General features: G+C 38.4%; 1 protein-coding gene across 1 annotated transcript in view; it reads right to left on the reverse strand.

The window, feature by feature from the left end:
* The window catches only part of cct6a (chaperonin containing TCP1, subunit 6A (zeta 1)), a 30,562-nt gene that overhangs the window by 2,659 nt on the left and 3,738 nt on the right, over nt 1-24,165 (reverse strand). The window contains exons 2-13 of the mRNA XM_077224820.1: nt 13,645-13,708; nt 12,624-12,758; nt 12,368-12,541; nt 9,513-9,616; nt 7,605-7,715; nt 7,337-7,496; nt 6,451-6,533; nt 4,127-4,223; nt 3,906-4,053; nt 2,672-2,805; nt 2,480-2,582; nt 335-407 (exon numbers count right to left, since the gene is read on the reverse strand). Coding sequence (XP_077080935.1) covers nt 335-407; nt 2,480-2,582; nt 2,672-2,805; nt 3,906-4,053; nt 4,127-4,223; nt 6,451-6,533; nt 7,337-7,496; nt 7,605-7,715; nt 9,513-9,616; nt 12,368-12,541; nt 12,624-12,758; nt 13,645-13,708 — 1,386 coding nt within the window. The remainder of the gene's footprint in view (nt 1-334; nt 408-2,479; nt 2,583-2,671; nt 2,806-3,905; nt 4,054-4,126; nt 4,224-6,450; nt 6,534-7,336; nt 7,497-7,604; nt 7,716-9,512; nt 9,617-12,367; nt 12,542-12,623; nt 12,759-13,644; nt 13,709-24,165) is intronic.

The raw sequence follows: 24,165 nt of genomic DNA on the forward strand, positions 1-24,165 counted from the left end.
AGTACGCTAATTAGATAGTTTTAATTTGGAAAACATTTAGATATGAAAGGTCTAAAATTTTCGATGGCAATTTGACTTAGACATAAGTAAAAATAAGACTTTTTATGGCCTTAATTTTTTTTAATCTAATTTAAGACTTTTTAAGGACCCGCAGCACCGTGTGTATATCGGGATTGCGCTCGATCTAACCTCAAATGTAAAATTGACATTTTTCACTTGTCTGCCTGGAGTGAACTCATCCTGCCAGCACGGGTCACGCGTGTCTTTCTAAGAGTGCAGACGGGATCTGACAGCATTAACTGTAGAGTAACAGAGAGAGAGGAACGGGTCTCACCAGGAGTGGAGCAGCTGCTTCTTCACACAGTAGTTATCCCACACACCGGCCTCTCCTGCAACCATAGGTTCACCTACACACACACACTGATATTAAACCTGACACAACGATGCAGATGTTCTCGACAAACACTTCACGTTTTTGAATTATTTACACATTCCTAGTCATTTTTCCTTGAAAGAAAAATGTATTTGAAGTTGTGCATGTGCTAACGGGTGATCCGGTTTTGTGTCATGAAACGTGTGTGTTGCCTGACTCTGACGTGTCTTCAGCACAGGCTGCACTATTAATAATATTACACTTTTCATCTCTTAGAAATGCTCATATGACAGCAGTTTGAGTTGGGATGAAGATGTACATTTATGTTCATAAACAAAAATGGTTACATCTGTAAAAACAACAGAACTCGGTCAGAATGTTTTAATTTTAATAAAAAATTAGGTTATTCAAATTAATCATTGGACTAAGTAGCAGCATACATGGCTTTAACTGTTTATCATTATCTAAATGTATTTATTTATAAATACCAAATTATATTGTGATAATTATCTTTATCAGCCAGCCATAGCCAGGGGAGCTCTATATAGCTATATAAAACTCATTCACACACATTTATGAAGTGATTTTAGTGTAAGCTCTATGAATGAAATTAGCGCAATGATCATAAATCAATAGCTGCATTTCCACCTCTCGTCAAGCTCTTATTTTTGAGAAATGTGCAGTAATATCAACTAAGATACTGAATCATAAACATTTTCTACTATATGATATGTCTATTTAAATGTTTCAAACCTTGTATGATACGATACATATGTCTAACTCTCTCGCTGAGCTGACAAGCATTTTGTATTCTTTATCATTTGTTCAGATTTGCATTTATCTCTGTGTTTTTAGACCCGTTTTCATCCGATTACAGATACAACTGATTTTGGGATTGAGACACAGATATCGACTGCACATGCCTGATTTACAGTACTAAACACTGTCTTCACAAAAAAAAAAAACTTTTAATGTATTTTAGAGTAGGGATGCTAACCGATGACCGTTTGACCGATGGTTGACCGTCTCAACGTTAACCGATCAAAGTTGTCGGTAGTCGGTTAAAAAAAAAGTGATCTCTAAATTAGGCTATTATAGACAGTGGACTAAACGCTACTACAGTTAGCCATCTCATTCCAAGATATTGTTGTGTGAAGTGAACAAATCCCTCACACTCAATTTTTCATAACTCGCCTGTTTGTACTTAATAAACCAATAAAAACATTTGGCGCGAGGTCACAGCGTTTGGGTTCGCGCGCTCACAAGGTTTGCGAAAAGTAAAGGCTACAGGCTAAAACACTCGAGGTTAGAGCCAGTGCAGACGACAGGATGAAGCGTGCAAAGAAACGTAGTGTGTGGGACCATTTCACCAAAAAGAATGACACAGTAAGTTGCAACTTGTGTGATACAGTGCTTAGATACAGTAGTAATACTGTAGAAATACATTACATCTACATTTCAGTGGTAACAGATAAGGTGATGATGATCATCATCTTTCTTTATTATTGTTAGCACTAACGTTACCTCAAACTAAAGTGGCGTCTCTTCGGAGCTGTCATTTTCTTAAATGAGCCGCTGCAATGTTTCAAATGGGCTTCTAACGCTAGACTAACGCCTTTATTTTCAACGCGATCACCTTGTACCCAAACCATTTCAAAACTAAGGAGCCATTTGTCCTCCGATTACATACAAGCTCCTCGGCGCCGCGTTTGCGGGACTCATGTTTCGCGCTGTAGGGGATTTTAAAAAAGTGACGTGAGTGGAAGCGCGGCGCCGGGGCAGTGTGTGTTTGTGTGTGTGTGTGTGTGAGCGGGAGGCAGAGAGAGACGCGACAGAGTTGCGAAATTGCAGGCGCGGCTCGAAATGGCTGTTATTTCAAATAGCGTGGCATATTTTAAACTAATCGGTTAACCGGTTTCAACCGGCTAACAAGGCTCGGTGGTCGGTCAAGAAAATTTTTAGTTTTCGCCATCCCTATTTTAGAGCCATCATAGAAAAAAAATTTGAGCTAGAGTGAGTGAGTGAGTGAGTGAGTGAGTGAGTGAGTGAGTGAGTGAGTGAGTGAGTGAGTGAGTGAGTGAGTGAGTGAGTGAGAGAGAGACATGCCTGTGTTCAGGTTCACTCCCACCAGTTGTCCGGTCTCTTTGAACTCACTCTGGAGCTTCACTAGAGTCTCTTGAGGGTCATAGCCTGAATTCTGAGCCAGAACCTTTGAAAAGGAGAGAAGCTTCAGTCAAAGGCATCTTTACACAAAAAGATTTACACAGCGCACGCATTATTCTGTGGTTTGTCCAGTACCTTGGGGATGACGAGGAGCGCGTCAGCAAATGCCTGCACCCCCAGCTGAGCACGACCCTTTACTTTGGGCTTATGATTGACCAAAGCATTCGCTACAGCCACCTCAAACGCACCGGCCCCGGCCACAACAGATCCTGCAAACACACACACACACACACCAGATGAGGAAAACACCACTATAGTCCACACAGATCCTGCAAACACACACACACACACCAGATGAAGAAACACCACTATAGTCCACACAGATCCTGCAAACACACACACACACACACACACACACCAGATGAGGAAAAACCACTATAGTCCACACAGATCCTGCAAACACACACACACACCAGATGAGGAAACACCACTATAGTCCACACAGATCCTGCAAACACACACACACACACCAGATGAGGAAACACCACTATAGTCCACACAGATCCTGCAAACACACACACACACACACAGATGAGGAAACACCACTATAGTCCACACAGATCCTGCAAACACACACACACACACAGATCCGCAGGATCTCTAGCTAGCATTACCATTAGCCGTTTTAGAGTTGAGCGAATAAAATTCTCTTTAAATGAGTGGCAATGAAAGGGTTTAAGGCATATGGAAGTTTTACATTTATGTGAATATGTTGTAATCAAACAGAGGGTAATTGAACAACGGTCACCATGATTTTGCCAAGTAAGACATGTTCCTGGATCAACATATTTTGTTGATCCTGGAACAACAATCCTGTCCCAAAATGTAGTCCTTACCCTATCCCTACCTCTAAACATAATCCTACCCATAACTTTTCCCTAAAATCAGAGGGAAATAATAGATGAATAACACTGATATTGAAGCACCTTACCCTGGTTTTACGGCTAAACTTGATATAAACTGTAAACTTGTCCCTCAAATCTGATTGGTTGATCTGAAAGTTGTTCCAGGATCAACAAAGATGTCGATCCAGGAACATGTGGTACTTGGTGAAATCACGTTCACCTTGAACACGTGTATGCTATAAATAGTCTCTCTTATGATGTATTACTCTACACAGGAAGTGACTAAATATAGGGATGCTCAGAATAAAAGTGTTTAACCAAACAGATTGAAGAAAACGCCACCTGACTCAGACTGGGACTGTCAACTTTAAGATGATTACTAAAACAGTTCTTCAATATGAAATGGGATATTCTCTTTAAAGAACATGATGTATATTACTGAAAAGTAATGTTTGTCTTCCTACCGTCTTCAATGGCGTTTTTGACGGCCCGGAGCCCGTCTCGGACCGCATCTTTGATCTGCGTGAGCGTGTGCTTGTTGGGGCCTTTCACCAGCAGGGTCACGGAGCGAGGGTTTCCACACTTCTCAATGAACGTGTACTTCTCCTCTCCCTGATACAGAGAGCCAAACATGAGTGAACAACAGTCTGAATGTCAGCTCACAGTCAGAGTTCGGTTCACTCACCAGTGTGTGCTCATACACAAGCCCAGCGTGACCCAGACACTCGGGAGTGAGATCGTCCACCGAGTTCATAGCTATACCACCGCATGCCAGAGACAGCCTTATGGGAAGAAAACATGTTTTGAATAGTAAGAGGGATTTTGCTTTTCAATTTTGACAAAAGCAAAAAGTAAAAATGTTTAAACTAACTTTACAATTTTTACATTGGTTTAATAAATAAAACAGTTACACTTTATATAAACCTATAAAATTGTATTGTACTGGTTGTTTTTTGATAGTTTAACAGTGATTAAACCATGCATTATACAAGTCACTTTGGAATATAAGTCACATCACGTTTCAGATGATAAAAAAATATGTAACTAATAGTCTGTAAAATAAAGTGCTAAACCTCATTTCACAGACTTGGTCTATTGGTCGAGGACCCCCGGGTGCAATGGGGTGTTTCGCACTGGGTAGTTATAGGAACTGGACTCCAGGATAGTTCCCTGAGAACTAAAAGTAGGGTAGTAGGGTAAAAGTAGTCCTGTAGGGTTATTTCCAGCACCAGTAGGAACTCTGGATTGACGCAAGAAGTGCTTGTTGTTGTGTTTTATTTTGACGGCGCTGAGAACACCAGAGCCCGAGCACAGTCCGTTTGCATTCTGTTTAACAGTCCTGTCTAACACATTATCAGATAAAACTGTCATTTAAAAAAAGTAAACCGTATATGAAAGAATATTAGCGTTTGCCGTGTGGTTGACGCTCAATGTCGCTAGCTGAGCAAAAATACATAATCATGTTTTGCTTGGTCCCCTCAAAGTTGCGTTGGATTTTCTCCTCAGCGTAAAGGTTGAGAGGTCAATCTACCACTGTTGTCCATGTTTATAGAGTTAGTTTCTGGTAGAGATGCACCGATTACAATTTTCTAGGCCGATTCTTCGTTGAGTTTGAGCTGCCGATGTCGATTTTAGCCGATTCCAATTTCATTTTTCTAACCACTTTACAGCACACAAATATTTATTTTCTCTCTTTTCTTTAGTAGAATATTTTACATAGAACTTTTTTTGAACAGTAATCACTATAAAATAGAACTAAATCAATTACTCCTGTGGGGAATTCACACACACACACATCTAAAGTGCAGTGTTACGGAAGAACCATTTCCTTTTCACATCCAATATCCAACTAAAAAAATGTGCTCATTTCGAAAAGAAAATTAATTTTCTTTTCTGACATAGCCTACTCCAGTTCTTGTTAAAACACACCAGACATCCAAATTCAGTGCATTTTGGGCACTTTGTGCGAAATAATATTTATTTTGTCCATCAAAAGTGTGCCTTCACTTTAATTGAGCGCGAGCAGCGCAGCAAATACTCTGCTCAGCCGACGCTCCTGCTCGCGGTGTGAAACGGACGTAATTCACGAGGTTTCCTACTTGTGCGTTCCGTGTGCACGTGTGATGCTGATGTTAATCATGCGGTGCCCGAGTGCGTTTGACCGGCATAAACTCGGCATATGTCAGACTGACAGGCGAAAAATCACGATCACGTGAAAATCGGCCGATTCCAGATCGCCAGCCGATCAATCAGTGCATCTCTAGTTTCTGGAGTTAATATATAGGCTATAATCTATGTGTACACACAGCTTTTTTTTTTAAATGTCGAGTGCTGGTGTTTAGCGTGCGTTCAGCCAATCAGCGCTGCACTTACATCACTGGTAGTTCCTATAGTGCTGGTTTAAGCCCAATTTATACTTCTGCGTCGAACTTACGCCGTACCCTTCGGCGTACCCTGACATGCACCTCTCCAAAAATGTAACAACGCGTCAATTCTACAGGGACGCAAGCGCTGTGATTGGTCTGCTAGAACCCCTCCCTCGGGTTTCGCATGCTCCCTCTGCATGTGTAATTCAGCGTCAACGCGGACAACGACGCAGAAGTATAAATGAAAACACGTAGTGTATAGCGTAGAAGCTCCGGCGTAGGTCCGATGCAGAAGTATAAATCAGCCTTTAGACCCTGCTCTGAAGTAGGAGCTAATTTAGTTCCCCCAAAAGGAGTTCCTAAAACTAACATCGTTCCCAGTTCCTGCAGTGCAAATACGCCAAAAAGCGGGTACTTCCGCCAATAGTTGTAGGAACTATGAAAAAGGTTCCTCCTGTGCGAAAGCCCCTAAGGTACAACCTGAAAATATTATGCAAATGTATGCGTTTTCTATTTATATTCAAGTAGCATAGTTAATGTTTATTTATGCATGAGAAAATATTAGTTAAGCAGAAAAAAAGAAACTCCGGTATCAGAATTTAAAGGGGTTTCGTTACACCCCTACCTAACATTATTCTCATACCTTTCCATGTTCCGTCTCTTTGCTCGGCGCAGAGCCACAATCCCCTCTTTAGCCAAAGCATCCAGAGAAAACGGATCAATACCCTGTACAAATACATTTGGGTTAAAGAACAGACACTCCACTTGTCTAATGAAAACATGTAGAAGTGTAACTTTGAAATCCTGTTTGAGGGACCTTCTTTTAAATGCATGAACAAGAATATAAAAACTAAAAAAACTTTCTACATGTCATGAAAATGTGAGTAGTGCTCGTCTGAGCGGTTCACTGCTAGAGACCCGTGTGGTCAGACAACTTTCTCAGTATTTATTAACCAGTGGTTGTTATACTGGGTCAAAAGAAAATTGCTAATTTAATGACTATGATTATGTGGCTGAACTTAACCTGTACAAAAGACCTGCGTTTAATTCAAAGAGTCTGTTTACTAGGGCTGGGTTTATAAAAAATAAAAATAAAGATTTCTCGATATTAATCGATTCTCATTTCTACGAACCGATATCGATTCTTAAATCCCAAGAATCGATTAGTCTAGTCATCCTGTTTTCAGTTGATGAATGAATGGAACATTGTAGCGCGCATCCCATCCAATAAACGCAATAATCTTTGTGCTTTGTTACTATTGATATGAAACAGTCTCAGATTTCAAATTACGTCCATTTTCTTACGAAATTCAAAAACACAACCATTTTGGCGCTGTGGCGTGAGATCGCTCTGGCGCAGCTCAAGAGAAGCACATGATCTTCTCTTCCGCCTTAATATTACCAGTTACAGCGTGAAATGCGCATCAATACTTATAGTGATGCTTGCCTTAGAGAATAGAATTAAGGGTATAAATAAATAAAATAAGATTCAAAATCATTTATTCCCCAAACTAAAATAATTACATTACCTTCTGATTGAGGACCACAAAGCCTTTCTTTGTGTCTCCACACACTTTATTCTTTAGATCAATTATTTTCATCACACGGTCTTCAATGAACTTCCTTTCAGCCTTGACCAGCTTGTCTCTCTCATCTGCACTCTTGTAGAAGAAGCCAGAGTTCACTTCTCTGTGAAAACAGACAATTATTTCATTACAGATCTCCTAATTCATAGATGATTAGCAACACCCAGTAACCTACTAGAAATGATTAAATATGAACATTTGTAAAGCCTACGTTTTCTCATATTCCAAAGAAACGTTGCAAGTGAGAATAAAAGCGTCCTCCACCCTCTTCTTCATGTCAGGATGTCTGGATCCATGGTCCAACACCAATCCTCTGATCAGCCTGAGAATAAATAAACCCCAACAGTTGTAAATGTAAGTGCTGCAACCCCTACTGATTCCACACGAGTAACTTTTCTGACAGGGAAATCAAGAGGACTTTATAGATCAATATCTTGGGCAGAGGCCAGAAATTCAAGATCAAGCCAAGACATTTCTTCTTTTTCCGTGAACCATGAATCTGGCGTAGCAGCAGGGGTGGCGTTATACACCATACACCACCAGTCAGAGTTCAGATAAAACAGCAGCTAATGATGATCCTCGTTAAAGATTTTAGGGAGAGCTTTAACCCCCACAAAATACCACCCAGCCCCCCTAAAAATGTGCAACTGAAATCTACGACATGCGTTTTTATATTTAATGCAGTTCATGGTGAGTTAATTAATCATTCCCTTTCACTATATGGAAAAAACTGCCCAGGATATTCATCTAAATATTCACTTTTTGTGTTAAACAGAAGTCCTTCTGTCATGTTCAAAACAATTTACCACTTTTCACAATTTCATTTGTGAACTTTATCTTTAAGGAAAGCCTACAATCCACACAAGAGGATTGTAGGCGGAACAACTAGTTTATGCGTTCATGACATCAAGGCTAGATTATTGTAATGTTCTACTGGGTGGTTGCCCTGCACGCTTAATAAACAAACTACAGCTAGTTCAAAATGCAGCCGCTAGAGTTCTTACCAGAACCAGGAAGTATAACCATATTAGCCCGGTTCCGTCAACACTGCATTGGCTCCTTATTAAACATCGTATAAATTTTAAAATATTGCTGATTACTTACAAAGCACTAAATGGTTTAGCTCCCCAGCACTTGAGCGAGCTCTTAACGCATTATAGTCCTTCACGTCTATTGCGATCTCAAAACTCCGGCCAGTTGATAATACCTAGAATATATAAATCGACTGCTGGCGGTAGATCCTTTTCCTATTTAGCACCAAAACTTTGGAACAATCTTCCTAACATTGTCCGGGAAGCAGACAGTCTGTCAGTTCAAAGCTAGACTAAAAACACATCTCTTTGACCTAGCATTCACATAACACTATCGACTTCTATAATTAAATGTTAGGCTGCATAGATTAGGTCAGCCGGAACTGGAAACACCTCCCTTGAATCCTGATGTACTCGTTACATCATAAGAAGAATGGCATCTACGCTAATTTTAGTGTCTTTGTTTATCCCGAGGTTTTCCAGCAGCCTGCCGGATCCAGGCCGTTTCCAGATCTGACGAAGGACCATCGCCTGGACTCGATGACAATGCAGTGCTGAAGTGCCATCTAGCATCTCCCTATGGAGGATCCCTATACCACTCTACAGATAAAGCGTTGTGGAATTTTTCGGTTCGCGTACCTACCCAAAGTGATAAGATAAAATAAAAATTCTGCATCAAAATATATAGACAAGTAGTTTCTTTAGGCATGGTTTGTAAGGAATTACAAACCTGCACACATATATTCAAACGCACATAACTATAGAATCAATCCTTAATGCGCATGTGAACGCCATCAGTGTCTATCACAGGTTCACGTTTAAAGTCTGTTTAGAGAGAACGGTGTCGTCTTAGCGGCCCCTAATTTAATAGCAAATGATCATTTAGACTGAAGTGAATCAATCAAATTCAACTTTAGCTGGAAAAAACATTATTCAAGAGCCACTATAAAACCAAACCAATCTCTGTTACCTTAAATTATATGTTTATCTCTGTAAAGCTGCTTTGAAACAATCTACATTGTTAAAAGCGCTAAATTTATGAGGATGACTTGACTTGACAAGAGGAGAAACCATTCTGTGAGTCTTACTGTGTATCACTGTCAGTTTTGTGTCTCATCTCCATGATCTCCACCATGTAGAGGTCGATGGGCTCGTTGGGTTTCCTGATGGCCAGCACAGCGTCCACCACAGCCTGAAGTAAAAACATGTAAATGTACAGGGGAAACATGTCCTATCCAATTCATTTTTTATCATATTAAAGGGGTCATGAAATGCATGTTTCTGGAGGTTATCTTATGAAGTTAGTAAAGTTTTTGCACAAATCAAATTTGTGAAAATAATTTTCCATACTGTTTCAGAGGCTGTTAGATCTTTCAGAAATGCAAATAAATGTCCAGTGCGGTGATTGACAAACTGTGTCAACTATATTCATACCCTTCCCACAGTATGCATGATGTTTTGATGCTCGAGATAGCCAGAGCTGTGATAAGTCTCGTATATGTTTGATTCCAAATCCGATCCTGAGGCGTGGTATGGTAAAGCTTGGTAAAAAATGTATCTGAATATAGTTCTAAAACTATTATTAAAGCTGCAAGCAGTGAAAAACATGTTTCTAGCATGTTTAACACTTGCTGGAATATTTTAAAATTATAATAGGAGTGCGTGACAATATTAAACATGTCACTTCCTGTTGCCAGCAGGTGGCGCTACAACTATAACTGAATATTAGTATGTAGATGTCTTCAGGCCAGGACTTGAACATCCAAATTCTTTAACACTTAGCTAAATGTAGCTAGCATGCTGCTACTATGTTTAGCACTTGATGACATTTTAATATGATGCTATGAGTGCATCAGCCTAAAACATGTCACGTCTTTCCAGTAGGTAGCGCTACAACTATAAGATGATTGTAGTGTAGATGTCTTCAGGCCAGGACTCTTAACATGTGAAGTTTGGGGCCGATTGGACAATATATGTCTGAGTTACAACACATTCCTTGAGTAACGTTGAAACATTAAATGTTGTCAAGCCGCCACGAACACGTCCTTCAACGAAAACGCAAAAGCTTTACAATTTAGCATTGCAAAGGCCTTTAAATTACACTGACCAAATATATAGATGACCCCATTAAATCTGTAGGAGTCTGTTAAAGTGCGACACATGGAAATGGCAATTTGTAAATAAAAATAAAAAAATTAAATGAGCTTTTTCAGATCTTTGGATTTAGTGGATGAAATAAGCTCGAGCAAATTATGTATGAATGCGACCTGAGATTGCGGAAAAACATGGAGACCAGCTGTCGTTCCTGCTCTGATAGTTGTATGACCCAAGTTTAGTTTAGAAATCAGGAATGGTGAGAGAGAAGGTACATTTCTCTCCTTCAAACTAAACTTAGGTCTTCAGCCAATCGGTTTCCATAATGTTTACACATTAGCTCAATAGATGGAGAGTAGTGTCGTACGTTGTGGTTGTTCAAATGCATTGAGCGTCTACACTATGAAAGCAAATGTGTTTTAAACTGCCTCTGGAAGTGGTTGAAAATGGACAGCCTTAAAAAATTTTTTTTTTTAAACTCCAGCACTGCTTTCTGTGCTGCACACATAAAGTAACAGTATATTGTGCAGCTCTTAAAGGTGCATTGCGCAACAGTTCATGTTAAAAATACCCATTTTTCTAACCCATACATGCATAAACAATTGCCTGATGGGCTGAATGAGCCCTTCTCTGATCACTGTGATTGCCTCTATAATCCTGTACAGTAAAATAAATAAGAGGGATTCGGGTCGGAATTTGAGACTGGGCGTGACGTCATGCGCGCTCACGCTCACCTGGCTATGTCTGGCAGGTTTGTGTATTCGCCGCAATTCTCCGTATCAGCGAAGACAACTCGCGCGACTAAAGTAGAAGATGGATTCAAAGAGACCGGCTTGTAGTCCGTTCAAAATCCCAAGGCAAACTCCACGTAAGAAAGAAAACACACTCTGGTTGCAGTTTCGCTTGTTGCCTGAGGGGGGCATAGTTCTGCAAAAACTCAGACACTTGCGCTATGCACCTTTAAAGTGACAGGAGACTAATATTCCTGCTGCCGTCTCTATGACACTAACACTAATCAAACAACAAAAGACAGAGAAAATTCACTCGATCTTGAATGAATAACTTTTGTAACTATATTTGTAATGTATATTTTATTTATAAAGTGAAGTGTTATTTTACATTTGATTAGTTTTTGTACCTGAATATCTTCAAACACTGCTTATTTAAAACGTAACTTTGTTCAGTTGTATCTATTTGCTGTGATTTATATATTTTTATTTGTTCTTTTTTAATTACTAGGGGGTTTTTTTACCTTATTGGAATGAAAATTAGAAATCGCTAAGAATTGGAATCATTAAAATTCAAACGATACCCAACCCTAACTAAGTTTCTGTGTGAACGGGACACGTGGTAAATGCGTTTGTAAAACCCCAAAAGATTGTGAATATAGCCCTGCTGATAGAGTGAATGTGCATTTTCACTCAGTCTGCCCTGCTTCTCATCCGCGTTGGGATCGTTTACATCAGAAAGCACATTCCTCTTTAAAGCAGCACACACGCAACGCTGGAAATTAACCGTTTGATGGAGAAGTACTCTTAAAAATGCAGGGAATAATTCCTATTTACGAATTATTTAGATTTTAAATGCATTTTTAAGTGCACATTATAATATCTGGATATATTGTTTTACTGCATCTCAGCACATCTAATGGCAAAAAAAAAAAGTATATTCTAAACTGTAAATACCAAGGACACATTTTTCATTTCATGTCCCCTTTGAAGACAATGCCATGGGCACAACTTGTGATACAGTGACAAGCAACAAATCCTTTTTCCCCCATGTTTCCAAAGGATTTTCTGTTCTATCATAACTGGTTTAAAATGTTAAATATTCAAACAACGTTTCTCACCTCTGTAAGTAAATCGGCCAACTCCACGTGGACCTTGGTTCTGAGTGAGGTCCTGGCTACATGGATGAGCGTCTCTCGGTCCATCTCCTTCATGACCTTTACCTCTTCCAGCACCTCAAGGGCTTTCTCCTTCGCAGCCTCAAACCCCTCTGCGATTACCCTGGGGTGAAGACCCTTCAGACGAGTACAACACTGGTTTAAAGGGGAACATGACTCTGAACAGAAAAAAGTAGACATATGAGAAGCACATGTACACCTCAGAAACATAGAGGTCCGCCTGCTTGAGGAGCTCTCCAATAATGAGCACGTTAGATGTTGTGCCATCTCCCGTGATGTCATCCTGGGCCGTGGCCACCTTGGCAATCAATGAAGCAGTGGGATGCTGGATTTGCTGGAAAAAAGAAGAGAAAGCTCAAGAACATATGCCACTTCAGAGAGTGGCTTGAATAACAGGGAATTAATGATCCTTCACAGACCAAAAAACTAATTATAACGCACAGACAAAATGACGAACACGTCTAATATGTTACAGCACCTGAGGCTTCGCCACACAGAGATTCCCGCCCAGACTAATGTAATTATTTCATAAACATGGTATATAATAATAATAACAATTAATAATAATCAACTCTAAAGAGGAGCATTTTTATAAACATCTAGTTCAAATCATGAAACTCTAGAGAGCTGATCGGTCCTTTACTGGCAATCTGCAACTCTCACATCAAGCATGGCACAAGCTGATCCTGCAGCCAATAATGAGATTGCTTGCTCATCATTCATGTAGTCTGGTTCAGGTTGCATCTGAATTTGCATACTTCCCTACTATATAGTAGGTGAAAAACATCACATAAATAACTAAATAATATGTGACAGTAATAAATGTCCTTGCTAAAAAGTACCCAGATGACCTAACACTTCCAGTCAGAATGTATGTATACGATGGACACTTTACTATCCCAAAAGGCCAAGGGAGAGGATTTATGAATGACAGTGAAGTGACGCTGGTAAATCACATAATGACATTTAGTAAGTCCAGATTGCAAGCACACACACTAATACTATATATAGTTAACAAATGCACATATTATCAGTTTTAAAAAATGCTTATTCAGTCCCCTATTTAAACAATGTTCTTCATGCTTGTTCAATGAGCCATAAACATATTGCACTTGCACCCGTGGAACAATCTTTAAGACACAGGCGGTAGACAATTAATGTCATAGTAACAATAACTTAGGACAGTAAAGTTCCTAAATGAATTGTAGTAAAGCTCTCACCATCTCATGCAGCAGAACGTTCCCATCTTTGGTGAGCTTGATGTCTCCTGCACCAGACACAAGCCTGTGAAACAAACAGAACGCGTTCAATAGATAAGAGGATTGAGTCAGTTCTGCATGGAGCACATGTACAAGATGTCATGTTTATTGTGTGTGCATTCACTTAGTATTTGATTATGATTGGCTGAGCAGTGTTCAAAGCCATTGTAAAATGCTCTATAAACACACATGTAGCCTCCTTCCATCACTATTACTGCACCTGTGCGTCTGTTGTTTGACAACCATTCTCCTACACGCGTCTGAAAAACTGCTTGGTGAAAGAATTAGAGGTCGACCGATAGTAGATTTCACCAATACCGATATCTAGGTTTGACAGTACTTGCAGATTAACGATTAATCAACCGATATTTTCAAAATGAATACTGGACAAAAAAACAAACATAACACCAAGTAAAACAGTGCTGAACTGAAATGTGCTAAATTAAATAAATATAGAAATATGAATATATTAAAATGAAAAGCTCTACAGAACGAATTCTACAGAAAATTATTTAAACATTAAAATTTTACAGGTCAAATGTGTTTCTTTAGCTATAACCTAGAAATATACGTAAATTTCATAGGTTTGCAAGTCCCATTTGTCAAGTAGCTAGCTTTCATGAACTATATGCATTATGCAATATACATTTTTACAGCATGTTTTAATATTTGAGCAATACAGCACATTGATCACTCATGTTAGTTCATAGTTAAGGTTAAAACGTATTAGTAAATTTTGAAATTAATAAACTAACAATGAACAATACCTCTACAACATTTATTAACCTTAGTTAAAGGTACAATATGTAGGATTTTTGAAGTAAAATATCAAAAACTTCTTACAATATTTAAATTGGAAATGCATGTTCTCAGAGCACCCAATCTGGGGAATTGACAGGCAAAATATGTTTTTCTAAAATACATTTAAGCACCCACAAAAAAGGAAAATATGCATGCGTTATGGATGTGACGGGAAATGACAGAGTTTTTGGTATACTGTTCGATTTCCTTTAAAGTCTGTGAACTTTTAAATTCAATGTATAAATATTGCTATCCACATGATGAAGGGGTCTTAGCTGAACATAAAAATATCAATGTTTAAAATATTTATATTGTTATGAAGTGTATTATGAGGAAAAACCAACGTTATGGACGTGACAAAAACCTTGTTATGGATGTGACGCGTCTGAAATCCATAGAATCTGTTTGATCAAACAGATGTATATGTATGTATATGTATGTGTGAATATGTATGTGTGTACACACACACACACACTGCTATAAAGTAGGTTGTTATATTGTCATGGTATCTTATCTGAGGTGATGACTCTGAGGTGACAAGGCTATTTGATATGACATCAATATAACTAGATTTTTATTCAATTTATTTTCCCTGATTGTGTGCGGTTTTTAGTATCATCTTACCATTTTATCCATCTGTCGTTGTGGTAGGAGTTTAGCTTTGAGATAACGCTATCTTCGAGCTGTCAAAACCTGAGCCTGAATGACAGGAAGCGCGAGCGAATTAGAGGGCGCCTGTTTCGCGCCTATACCAATCAGGTTCCTCGCGCAATTGCAGGACGCCTCTCGACTAGGACGTGAATAGGCTACTATAAACACATAGACGGAACATTAAAGCAGAGACTATTACGGAAGACAGTCAAAATTAAAATACATTAACAATTAATGTTTGTCATATAGGAGTTCAAATCACAGGTTTCCTCCACAGTCAGGTGAACCGATGGACATTATTGTCCGTAGATGTGAGACACTAGCAATCATGTAAATCCTACGTTTTTTGTGTCTAAATGATCGCACGGTTTTCGGCCAGTTTATGGATTTTAATGCACAGTCTCGAGTCAAAATCACCACATTTTATTTCGTATAAATATGATTTGACAAAATAATTGACACGCAATATTATTAGCCTATTATTATTTTGTCAGCGTGATCGTACCGAGCCTCTAAAGGGACGTGGTGGTGGAAAAAGCACATACAGATTACACAATCAGAGAGTTGCCTATTTCTTTTCGTTTTGATCTATGCAATCTTTCCATAGATAGGCTATATTTCTGAGAGGCATAGCCTACGTTGATTTTCTGTTATGAGACGCGGACAAGTTTATATATAAAATCATTTCTGTCTTGAAACAGATCACAAATAGTCATATGCATGATTTAATATGAAGCGTCCATAACGGTCACGTCCATAACGCATTATTATGGTTGTTCAGAGCAAAGTAGTGAAATGAATTGTCTATCCTAATAAACAAACATAATTTAGCTTTGTAAATAAAGTTTCAAGTTATTTGCATTTATAACTGTCATATTAAATAAACTAAACCTTTAAAACGTTATGGACGTGACAGTGCACTGAAGCGTCAAGACCTCTTTATTATAGCCCTTATAAATTCAACAGGCAGTGCTGTTATGACCAAATTAGTATATGTATTTCTCAGGCATGCCTCCATCTTTCTGCAAAATGCTTACTGTTAAAATAAAGTTTAAAAAGGGGGGTCTTTGATACCTTTTTTTGAAAGCATGATTACTAGTATATTACAGACCTAAATGGACAACTTAAAAAGCGTTTTGTTCTTTTGCTTAAAACTTTATTTTTTCATGGTAAAGATGACCTTTGCATGGAATTGCCCATATTTTGTTTTGTTGATTACTTACAATATCTCAAATGTTTCAAACTATTTGTAAATAGGGGTGAGGAGTCGCCAGTCAATGACATCATATCCGCGTTACCCTCGGTTTACGCCAGGTTTGACCTCGTACTGCCATAGTAACCATGGCGACAGATGTTGACAACTGGCCTGTTATGCCTAGCAGGACGCTCACGCTGTTGTTGTTTTGTTCAAACATTATGGACCATGGCAAGCAGACTTTGAGTCAAAAAGATGCCGAGAGTCCACGTCTGCGACTAACTTCGACTTGACAGAGACGCGAGTTGCATGTACTTTATTAGACGGGTGAGCAAATGTCCATAAAACTAATCAATGTTATTTAGTTCAACATGATGAAATGTTAGAATATGATCTGTATGTTATTCTAATGTTGATCTAGCTTAACGTACTTAGTCTCACACAGCCAACACACAACCTAACTAACAACATTCAACACACTCAAATGCTGTTTAGTGTGATAGTGTAACTGTTAGAGCAAGTGAAACAGCGCTGCGTTACCTCAAGTTTGATTCGTCTAATAAACTGACCCGTGTGAGTATTAATTCAGCACTTGCGTGTAGTTTGGTAGAATGAAATGTCCTTATTCTTTTATATCCGCCGGACTCACGTTGTGTGTGGCGCTGGTATTCATCTAGCAATCTCTGCAAAGGCCAGAGCATTAAAATTACATAAATGTAGACCTATATTACAATATAGCCTAGTATCTCACTTTATTTGCTTCTATATTAGAACACTTGATCATTATCTAATCCAAATAACAATATGCACTGCAGTGATAAAAAATAATTGAATGCGTTTCTGACGGCTACATAAACACATCAATGTTGAGAAAGCAATCACGTCACTAGCTTTAAATATGCAACTTCGCCGGCTCATGAATGCATAAAAGTGACCAGCTGGATATAAACTAATGCAAATAGATGATAACAATTGCAACGTTAACATAAGTACCTCAAGCAGTTAAAACAATGTGACAAACACACGCAAACCTGACCCAAATGTTTAGAGTCCTCACAGCCTCGACGGCAAACATACTTCTGTTCTTTCTCTGCTAATGCAGCATCTACTCAACTAATTAATTACTTTATGTTATGTATTAATTACTGATGTGGCAATATGTACTGTAGTGTTCTGTATTCATAACGTTTCGCTGTCAGTGTTTTAAATGCGCATCTGAAGTGTCAGCGCTCTCCATGACATGTGTGATATCTGTGCAGACTGGCGTGTTAAAATAAACAACAGGCGGTTGCCTGTGATAGTTTTTATCTGTCCTCTAGAGGCCACTCTCGCTCTGTATACTTCCAAAGTCCTTTTAGGCAAGTCATGCCACTCGGCCGCCATCTTGGCAACGCCTCTGGGCAGCTATTTCGGACTAACAAGACCAGGATCCTATCTAAATGAATGGACAGAGAGTCAGAACTGCACTTTCACTGGTCACCAGGTCATAAAAACTGCATGTATAGAAACAGAAGTAAAATATGAATAAAATCGCTGAAAAAGTTATGACTTTGCCCCAAAATAAGTTTTAAAACGCCTTTTTTCCCCACAGGTTATACTTTTACAACGCATGTGCAAGGGTTCTCTCCCTCTCTGACGTGCGCGTGCTACATGGTTTGAAGCACAGTATGTGCACGCTCTTGCTCGCTCGCTCTAGATTCCGGGAGATTTGAACTAATTTCCGGCCATCAGAGAGCCACTATCAATATGGGGGAGACTCCAGGAACTTCCGGGAGACTTGGTAAGTCTGATATTTACACAACGCACACATACACTGCATATCAAATCTGCCGCCTTTTCAAACAGTAACGTATTTTCCGCTGTCTCAAACCTCAACTGTGCGCATGCGTCAGTGGAACCAGACGATAGGCTTAAATGTTTCCCGGCTTGACTGTTAAAAGCAGACGATTGGCTTTCCAGCGGGAGGGGCGGGACATGTGCATACAACCACCATCTTTGGCGTTACGGGTTTTCCCAATATAGTTGTATTGAGGACGTGGCATGTCTAAGTAAATTGTCTCTGATACTTCTCAGCCACTCCAGCAACTGACAACCGAGAAAAACTATCGGTATGGTTTTTTGCCGATAACCCATAGTACCACCAATCAACTATCGGTACAGATATATCAGCAAAACCGATGAATTGGTCGACCTCTAGAAAAAATTTGGATTCATCAATAAATTAAGAACTTGGTTGCTGTTTTTATGAAACCTTGCTAGATGTATATCCTAGTTATAACAGTTTTACAAAGCAGTAAACCCAGTGAAAGCCAACTGTAGTCGCCTCACATCGCCAGTCCAGGATAAAAGGATGCACTTGAACAAATTGTAAAGAGGACAGAATAAGGCCAACAATAAAGTATGTTCTGCGCCTGTGTGAGATGATATAACAGTAGTCTGTATTCATCATTAAAAAAGGGAAACTGGAACTAGGACTGCTGATATAAAAACGTTTTAAAAAAGTGCTTCCCCATGTGAGCTCCAGCTTGTAAGGGCAGGCCGAGATGGCATGTGTAAACCACTTTTTTTGTGCAGTTTTTAGATAATCGTGCAACTCTTGACCTAACCCATCCTCAAATGAATATAATTACAACTAAATGTCCTTAATTTTACCCCATTAAGAACCCTTTTGAGATATTTTTTTCTTTTTCTTCAATTTTTTTTGGATACCAGCCTGCTGAAAAGTTATCTTTCTTTGCTTTAAAACTAATCTCTCATCATAAAACTTATCCTGCGGCGTGACAAATGGAAGAAGCCGTGAAACTGAAGTGTGCACTACACAAATCCATCAGCTGAGATATCTAATGATATGTTGTAATCATCTTCAGAAATGTTGGAAATGATGCAAATGTATCTGGTCCAGCATACACAGAGATGAAGTTTACAGCATTTACTGTGCCACTCATACCCCTTTTCCACCAAAAAAGAACGGGTTCGGAACTGGTGCTGGTTCAAAGTTGGTTCGGAGTTGGTTCAACTTGCGAACCTCCTCAGAACCTGTTTGTTTTTCCACTTCTAGCGCCCAGCGAACGACGTCGTTACGTCACTGTGTACGTCGCTTTACGTCTCAGCTAGAAACGCTTACAAGTACAACATTACTTTGGGATTATCTCTAACTCGTGAACCAAGAAGGCTTTAAAAACAATTGAAATATGTAAGTCTTTTAATCTTTTCCTTTGATATGTAATCTTTTCTGATTAGTTATGTACACCTGTCTTGTCTTTTTTTTCTCTCCGTTTATTTGTTCTATTTTGTGACTGTTTTCTTCTTTGCTTACATAATGTTTTCAATAAAAAATTTTTAAAAAAAGCTAGAAACGCTTGCGCCAACTTCAAGCATAACAATTACAATGGCGGACTACATCGTGTTTCTGCAAATGTTTCTCCTGGCTTTGCGGTCAGAAAAGATGTTTAGGACACATCTAAACCCGCCCCAAGCCCCCGACGTAAGCATGACGTGGTAAAAGAACGGTTCTCTGGTTCTAGTCCAGCAAAGAGTTGGTGCCGCTTTGGAACCAGTTTTCCTGGCCGAGAACCGGTTCTTTGGCTGTCGAAACACAAAGAACTGCTTCGCGCGCAGGCACCGGCTCCGAATTGGCTCTCAAAACGCTTTGGTGGAAAAGGGGTATCAGATGCTTACACGCATACACTAGGGGCGGGACCGAATCTCGATACTAAGGGCGAAATATCGTTGTCCTTTGTGTGATACGAGAATTGATACGCTGGAGCCAAATATCGATATTTTAATTAATAAAACAAGCCCCTCCTGCTCCCAACATCACTACTTCATGGCTCCTCGAAGTGGCGCTCAACATGAATGAGGGAAACGTGAACAAAAGATAACTAGTCTAAGTCAAAGAGGTTTTTAACGGGATGGCGGACAGCAGTGTGAGTAAAATAATATATGTCCCAGCCACATCAAAGTCTGGACGCGCTTCGGCTTTTATACCATTGATGGGACAAACATGTTGTAAATAGACGCTCCATGTGTATCTGTGCAAGCGTTCGGTCAAAAGCGTCAAAAATGCATATATACATGTTTTGGAAGAGTAGATCATTGTAGTAGCAAATCACAGACATAAGTGTTGAGAGTAGGGATGCGACGATTACAGATTTTGTAAGTACGATTATTGTCTGAGAATTAATCACGATTTAACGATTATCACGATTATTATGCATCAATTAATTTCACAACACTATATGTATAATACAGCATTTTTCTTTTAAAAATAACAAATTAAGTCAATGGCTGCAGGGCTCTTTGATTGAAATAGATCACAAAATGATTAAGTGTTTAGTTTGTTCTAAATTTATTTTCAACCTGAGGTAGAAAACTTGATAACATGAAAACAATATCTTGTTGGTATTTGACTTAAAAACAAATAAAGGGATAATAAATCCCAATGAAAATAAGAATAAACAAAGTATTTGGCTCTATTGAATTAAATGTAAGCTAAATATTAACTATGTATTTCTTTTAAAAGAAAACAAATATAGTCCAAATGTTATCCACTCCAATATTATTGTACTTATTTTAATACTCTTTTTTAAATTATTAATCCAAATTTTACATGTGCCTTTAGAAAATCATCTATTAAAATCTCATTATTTTGGTTTGTTTGTTTGAAGTTTAAGTAAAAATTATAGAAAGAAACTGAGAACATCTCTCATGTAGTGTTATTAATAACTGAAATGCAGTTAATTGGTAGTCCTAGAAGTCTAAACGGCCCTGATCTTATGTTAGTGTTTTACATCGGGCATATTAAAACTACAAAGCCTAACATTTACAGGAGAAAGCAATAGGATATTAAGTTAAATGTTCACTGACTGAAACTCTTGAGAGCACGTCACATTCTGTTTTCCACAGACTTGCGTAACCAAAACATTCCGCTGTTTTTTTGTTGTTGTTTTTTTACGTTGCACTGAAAGCTGAAAGTTGCACGCCACGTTCTCCTTTTTCCAAAGCGCTAGGGCGGTTGCGCTCCGGAGGCGTCTGTCGTTGCTGTGTTGGTTCTTGTCACTTGACCTAAGGTGCGCTTGCGGCCTTATGAAAAGTAGAGATGTTTTTATCTCGATGTCTTTTCGGTGGAAATAGAGCGTCGCTGCTAGTCCCTCTGCCATAGTGGTTGACGAGCACGGCATTAAGCTGGTGCACCGCTGATGTAACCTAGTTTTCGTGTGGTGCAAAAGTTCCGTTCCGTGCAGAACACTCGGTGTAGCATAGTCTTCACGATTAATTAACCGTGACGTTTTAAAGCGCGGTTAATTGTGAAATCCGGTAATCGCTGCATCCCTAGTTGAGAGCGTGAACACAATAGCCAATCACAGATATAAAAGTTGAGTGCATGAACACAATAGCCAATCACAGACATAAGAGTGGAGCGCATGAACAAAATAGCCAATCACAGACATAAGAGATGAGCGCGTGAACAAAATAGCCAATCACAGGTTGGTAAATTTTGAAAATGTATCCAGGTTTATATAAAACAAGTCGATACGTGTCAGTTTACACAAAGAAAAGTTTAAGCTATTAGAAAGTATGTTTAATTTACTTAAAATGTTCCATTTAATGTACAGACTGAAACTTTTTGTGCTGTTTTCTAACAGTTTGGACTTTAATGAAGAGAGAGACAACCTGCACTTAACCTTTTCATGGGCATTTTGTTTTCATAGATATTGTGATTTATCATAGGATGGTCTACCAATATATTATCGCAGAATTGCTAAATCGTGATGTTATCGGTATCGTGAGCCATGTATCATATCTCGAGGTACCCTGTGATTCCCAGCCCTAATGCACACAGTGCAGAGATTTGAAACACAGCGAAACAGGCTATATACACTATTTAAAAATATGCATAATACATTTTAAATAAACATCTTTAAATTTTATATTTTTTTCTTCAAATAGGTTATCTGGCTAAAAACGCTTTGGTGGACACACGGCCTTAGTGTACCTTTTAAGTCGCAATGAAACACTTTCCTTCACTAAACGGCTTGCCAAACAAGAAGAAAAAAAAAAGTAGAGCTTGTCAGAGGGTTATATATATAGTTCACCCAACAATGAATATTCTGTCTCATGTTGTTACAAACCCTAAGACTTCTGTTTATTTTCGGAAGACAAATGAAGATATTTTTTATCAAATCTGAGCAATTTCTGTCCCTTTATTAACAGTCTACGCAACTACCACTTTGACGCTTCAGAAAATTCTGAAAAAATGAATTTAGCGTCTTCAGCAAAATCACAATCACTTTTGTATGATAAACAGATTTCAGGGTTTCCCGCAGAAAATGTGTGTGTGTGTGGGGGGGGGGGGGTCGTCGGGGGTCCAGAAGGAAATTGCATAACTCCTGACACAAATTAAGTAGGGCTGCAACTAACGATTATTTTGATAATCGATTAATCAGACGATTATTTTTTCGATTAATCGATTAATCGGATATAAATTAAATTAGATTTTGTTATTATTATAACTAAATAAAACCGTAAATCAGGGTATTTATGTGTAAAAGTGTACTTTAAAAAGTGCAAAAGCCACACATTGAGTTTTACTAATATCAATATTTGCATTGTTTTTAATGATAATTGCTGATGGCAAGTTGACAAACATGATTATTGTTAAAAAAATGATATCCAACATATTATGTTTTAACACAATTTTTGTTAAACATAATTTACACAGACATGTTGTTCAGATGTGAATATCTGAACTAAAAACAAACTAAAAACATCTAAAATATATAATTCATTTAATTTTTATTTAAAATTAATTATATATAAGGAATATAAGGATAAAGAATATAATATATATTATATATATAATATATAAAAGAATATAATATAAGGATAAATTGATTAAATAAATATAGAAAGACTGAAAACAATTGTGTGAATGTAGAGCCGCAGTAGATCGCGTTTGAAAAACAATTAAAACTTAGTAGACAAATGCTATAAAAAGAGAACGGAATGGAGGTAACGTTACCCAGCAAGCTAACAGGCTTGAGTAAAGGACAGGAGAAATTAAGCATTAGTACACAAGCATTCGCTGAAAACCACTGAGTACAGTGACTAAAAAACAATATTTTACTGCTGCTGTTATTAACTGCCTTTGTATTTAATGCTTCACTTTGTAAACACCGTTTTAATTTAACCTATTTCTGCGGTAGCGCTATTTTAATCCATCACTTACGTTGCGAGCGAACTGATTGCACAACCTGATGCTCGAGACAAAATACAGACATCCCGGAAGTCCCGGGAGTCTCCCGTTTGTCAAGGTAATAACATTACATCTGATAGTAATGTTATCCGTGGTTCTCCAATTTTTTAGAGTGCCGTACCCCTCTTCCACTTAGACTGCAGTCACACCTTTTCCATAAAGGGACAATATTTGCCCCCTTTAATCAATTGTTCCATTTCATTTTTTTACCTTTGTAATACCTTTAAAAAATAAATAATTCATTAAATAAAACAATGTTCAATAAATAGGCAATGTTAAAAATCGTTTAATATTAATAAAAATATTGTATTAAAATCGCCAGTAGGTGGCGGTAATTCATTGTCTTTGTGTGTCATCGAGTCATTCATTGAATCTCACGATTCGTTCAAAGCCACAGATTTCTTTGCAAAATAGATCAATAAGCCTGACTATACTGTTTTAAATGTAGTAAATCACTTAATGTTACCCTTTTGTTTTGTTTTTTAACTGTTGTATAAAATCAATGTGACATTTGAAATCGTGTGGATATTCGGGAAACATTGCATCAACATTAAAAACACTGCTGGATATCAGCCTGCAT

Source organism: Siphateles boraxobius, unplaced genomic scaffold (assembly GCF_051911475.1).
Source record: "Siphateles boraxobius isolate OS27281-9 unplaced genomic scaffold, OSU_SipBor_1 92, whole genome shotgun sequence".
NCBI lineage: Eukaryota > Metazoa > Chordata > Actinopteri > Cypriniformes > Leuciscidae > Siphateles > Siphateles boraxobius.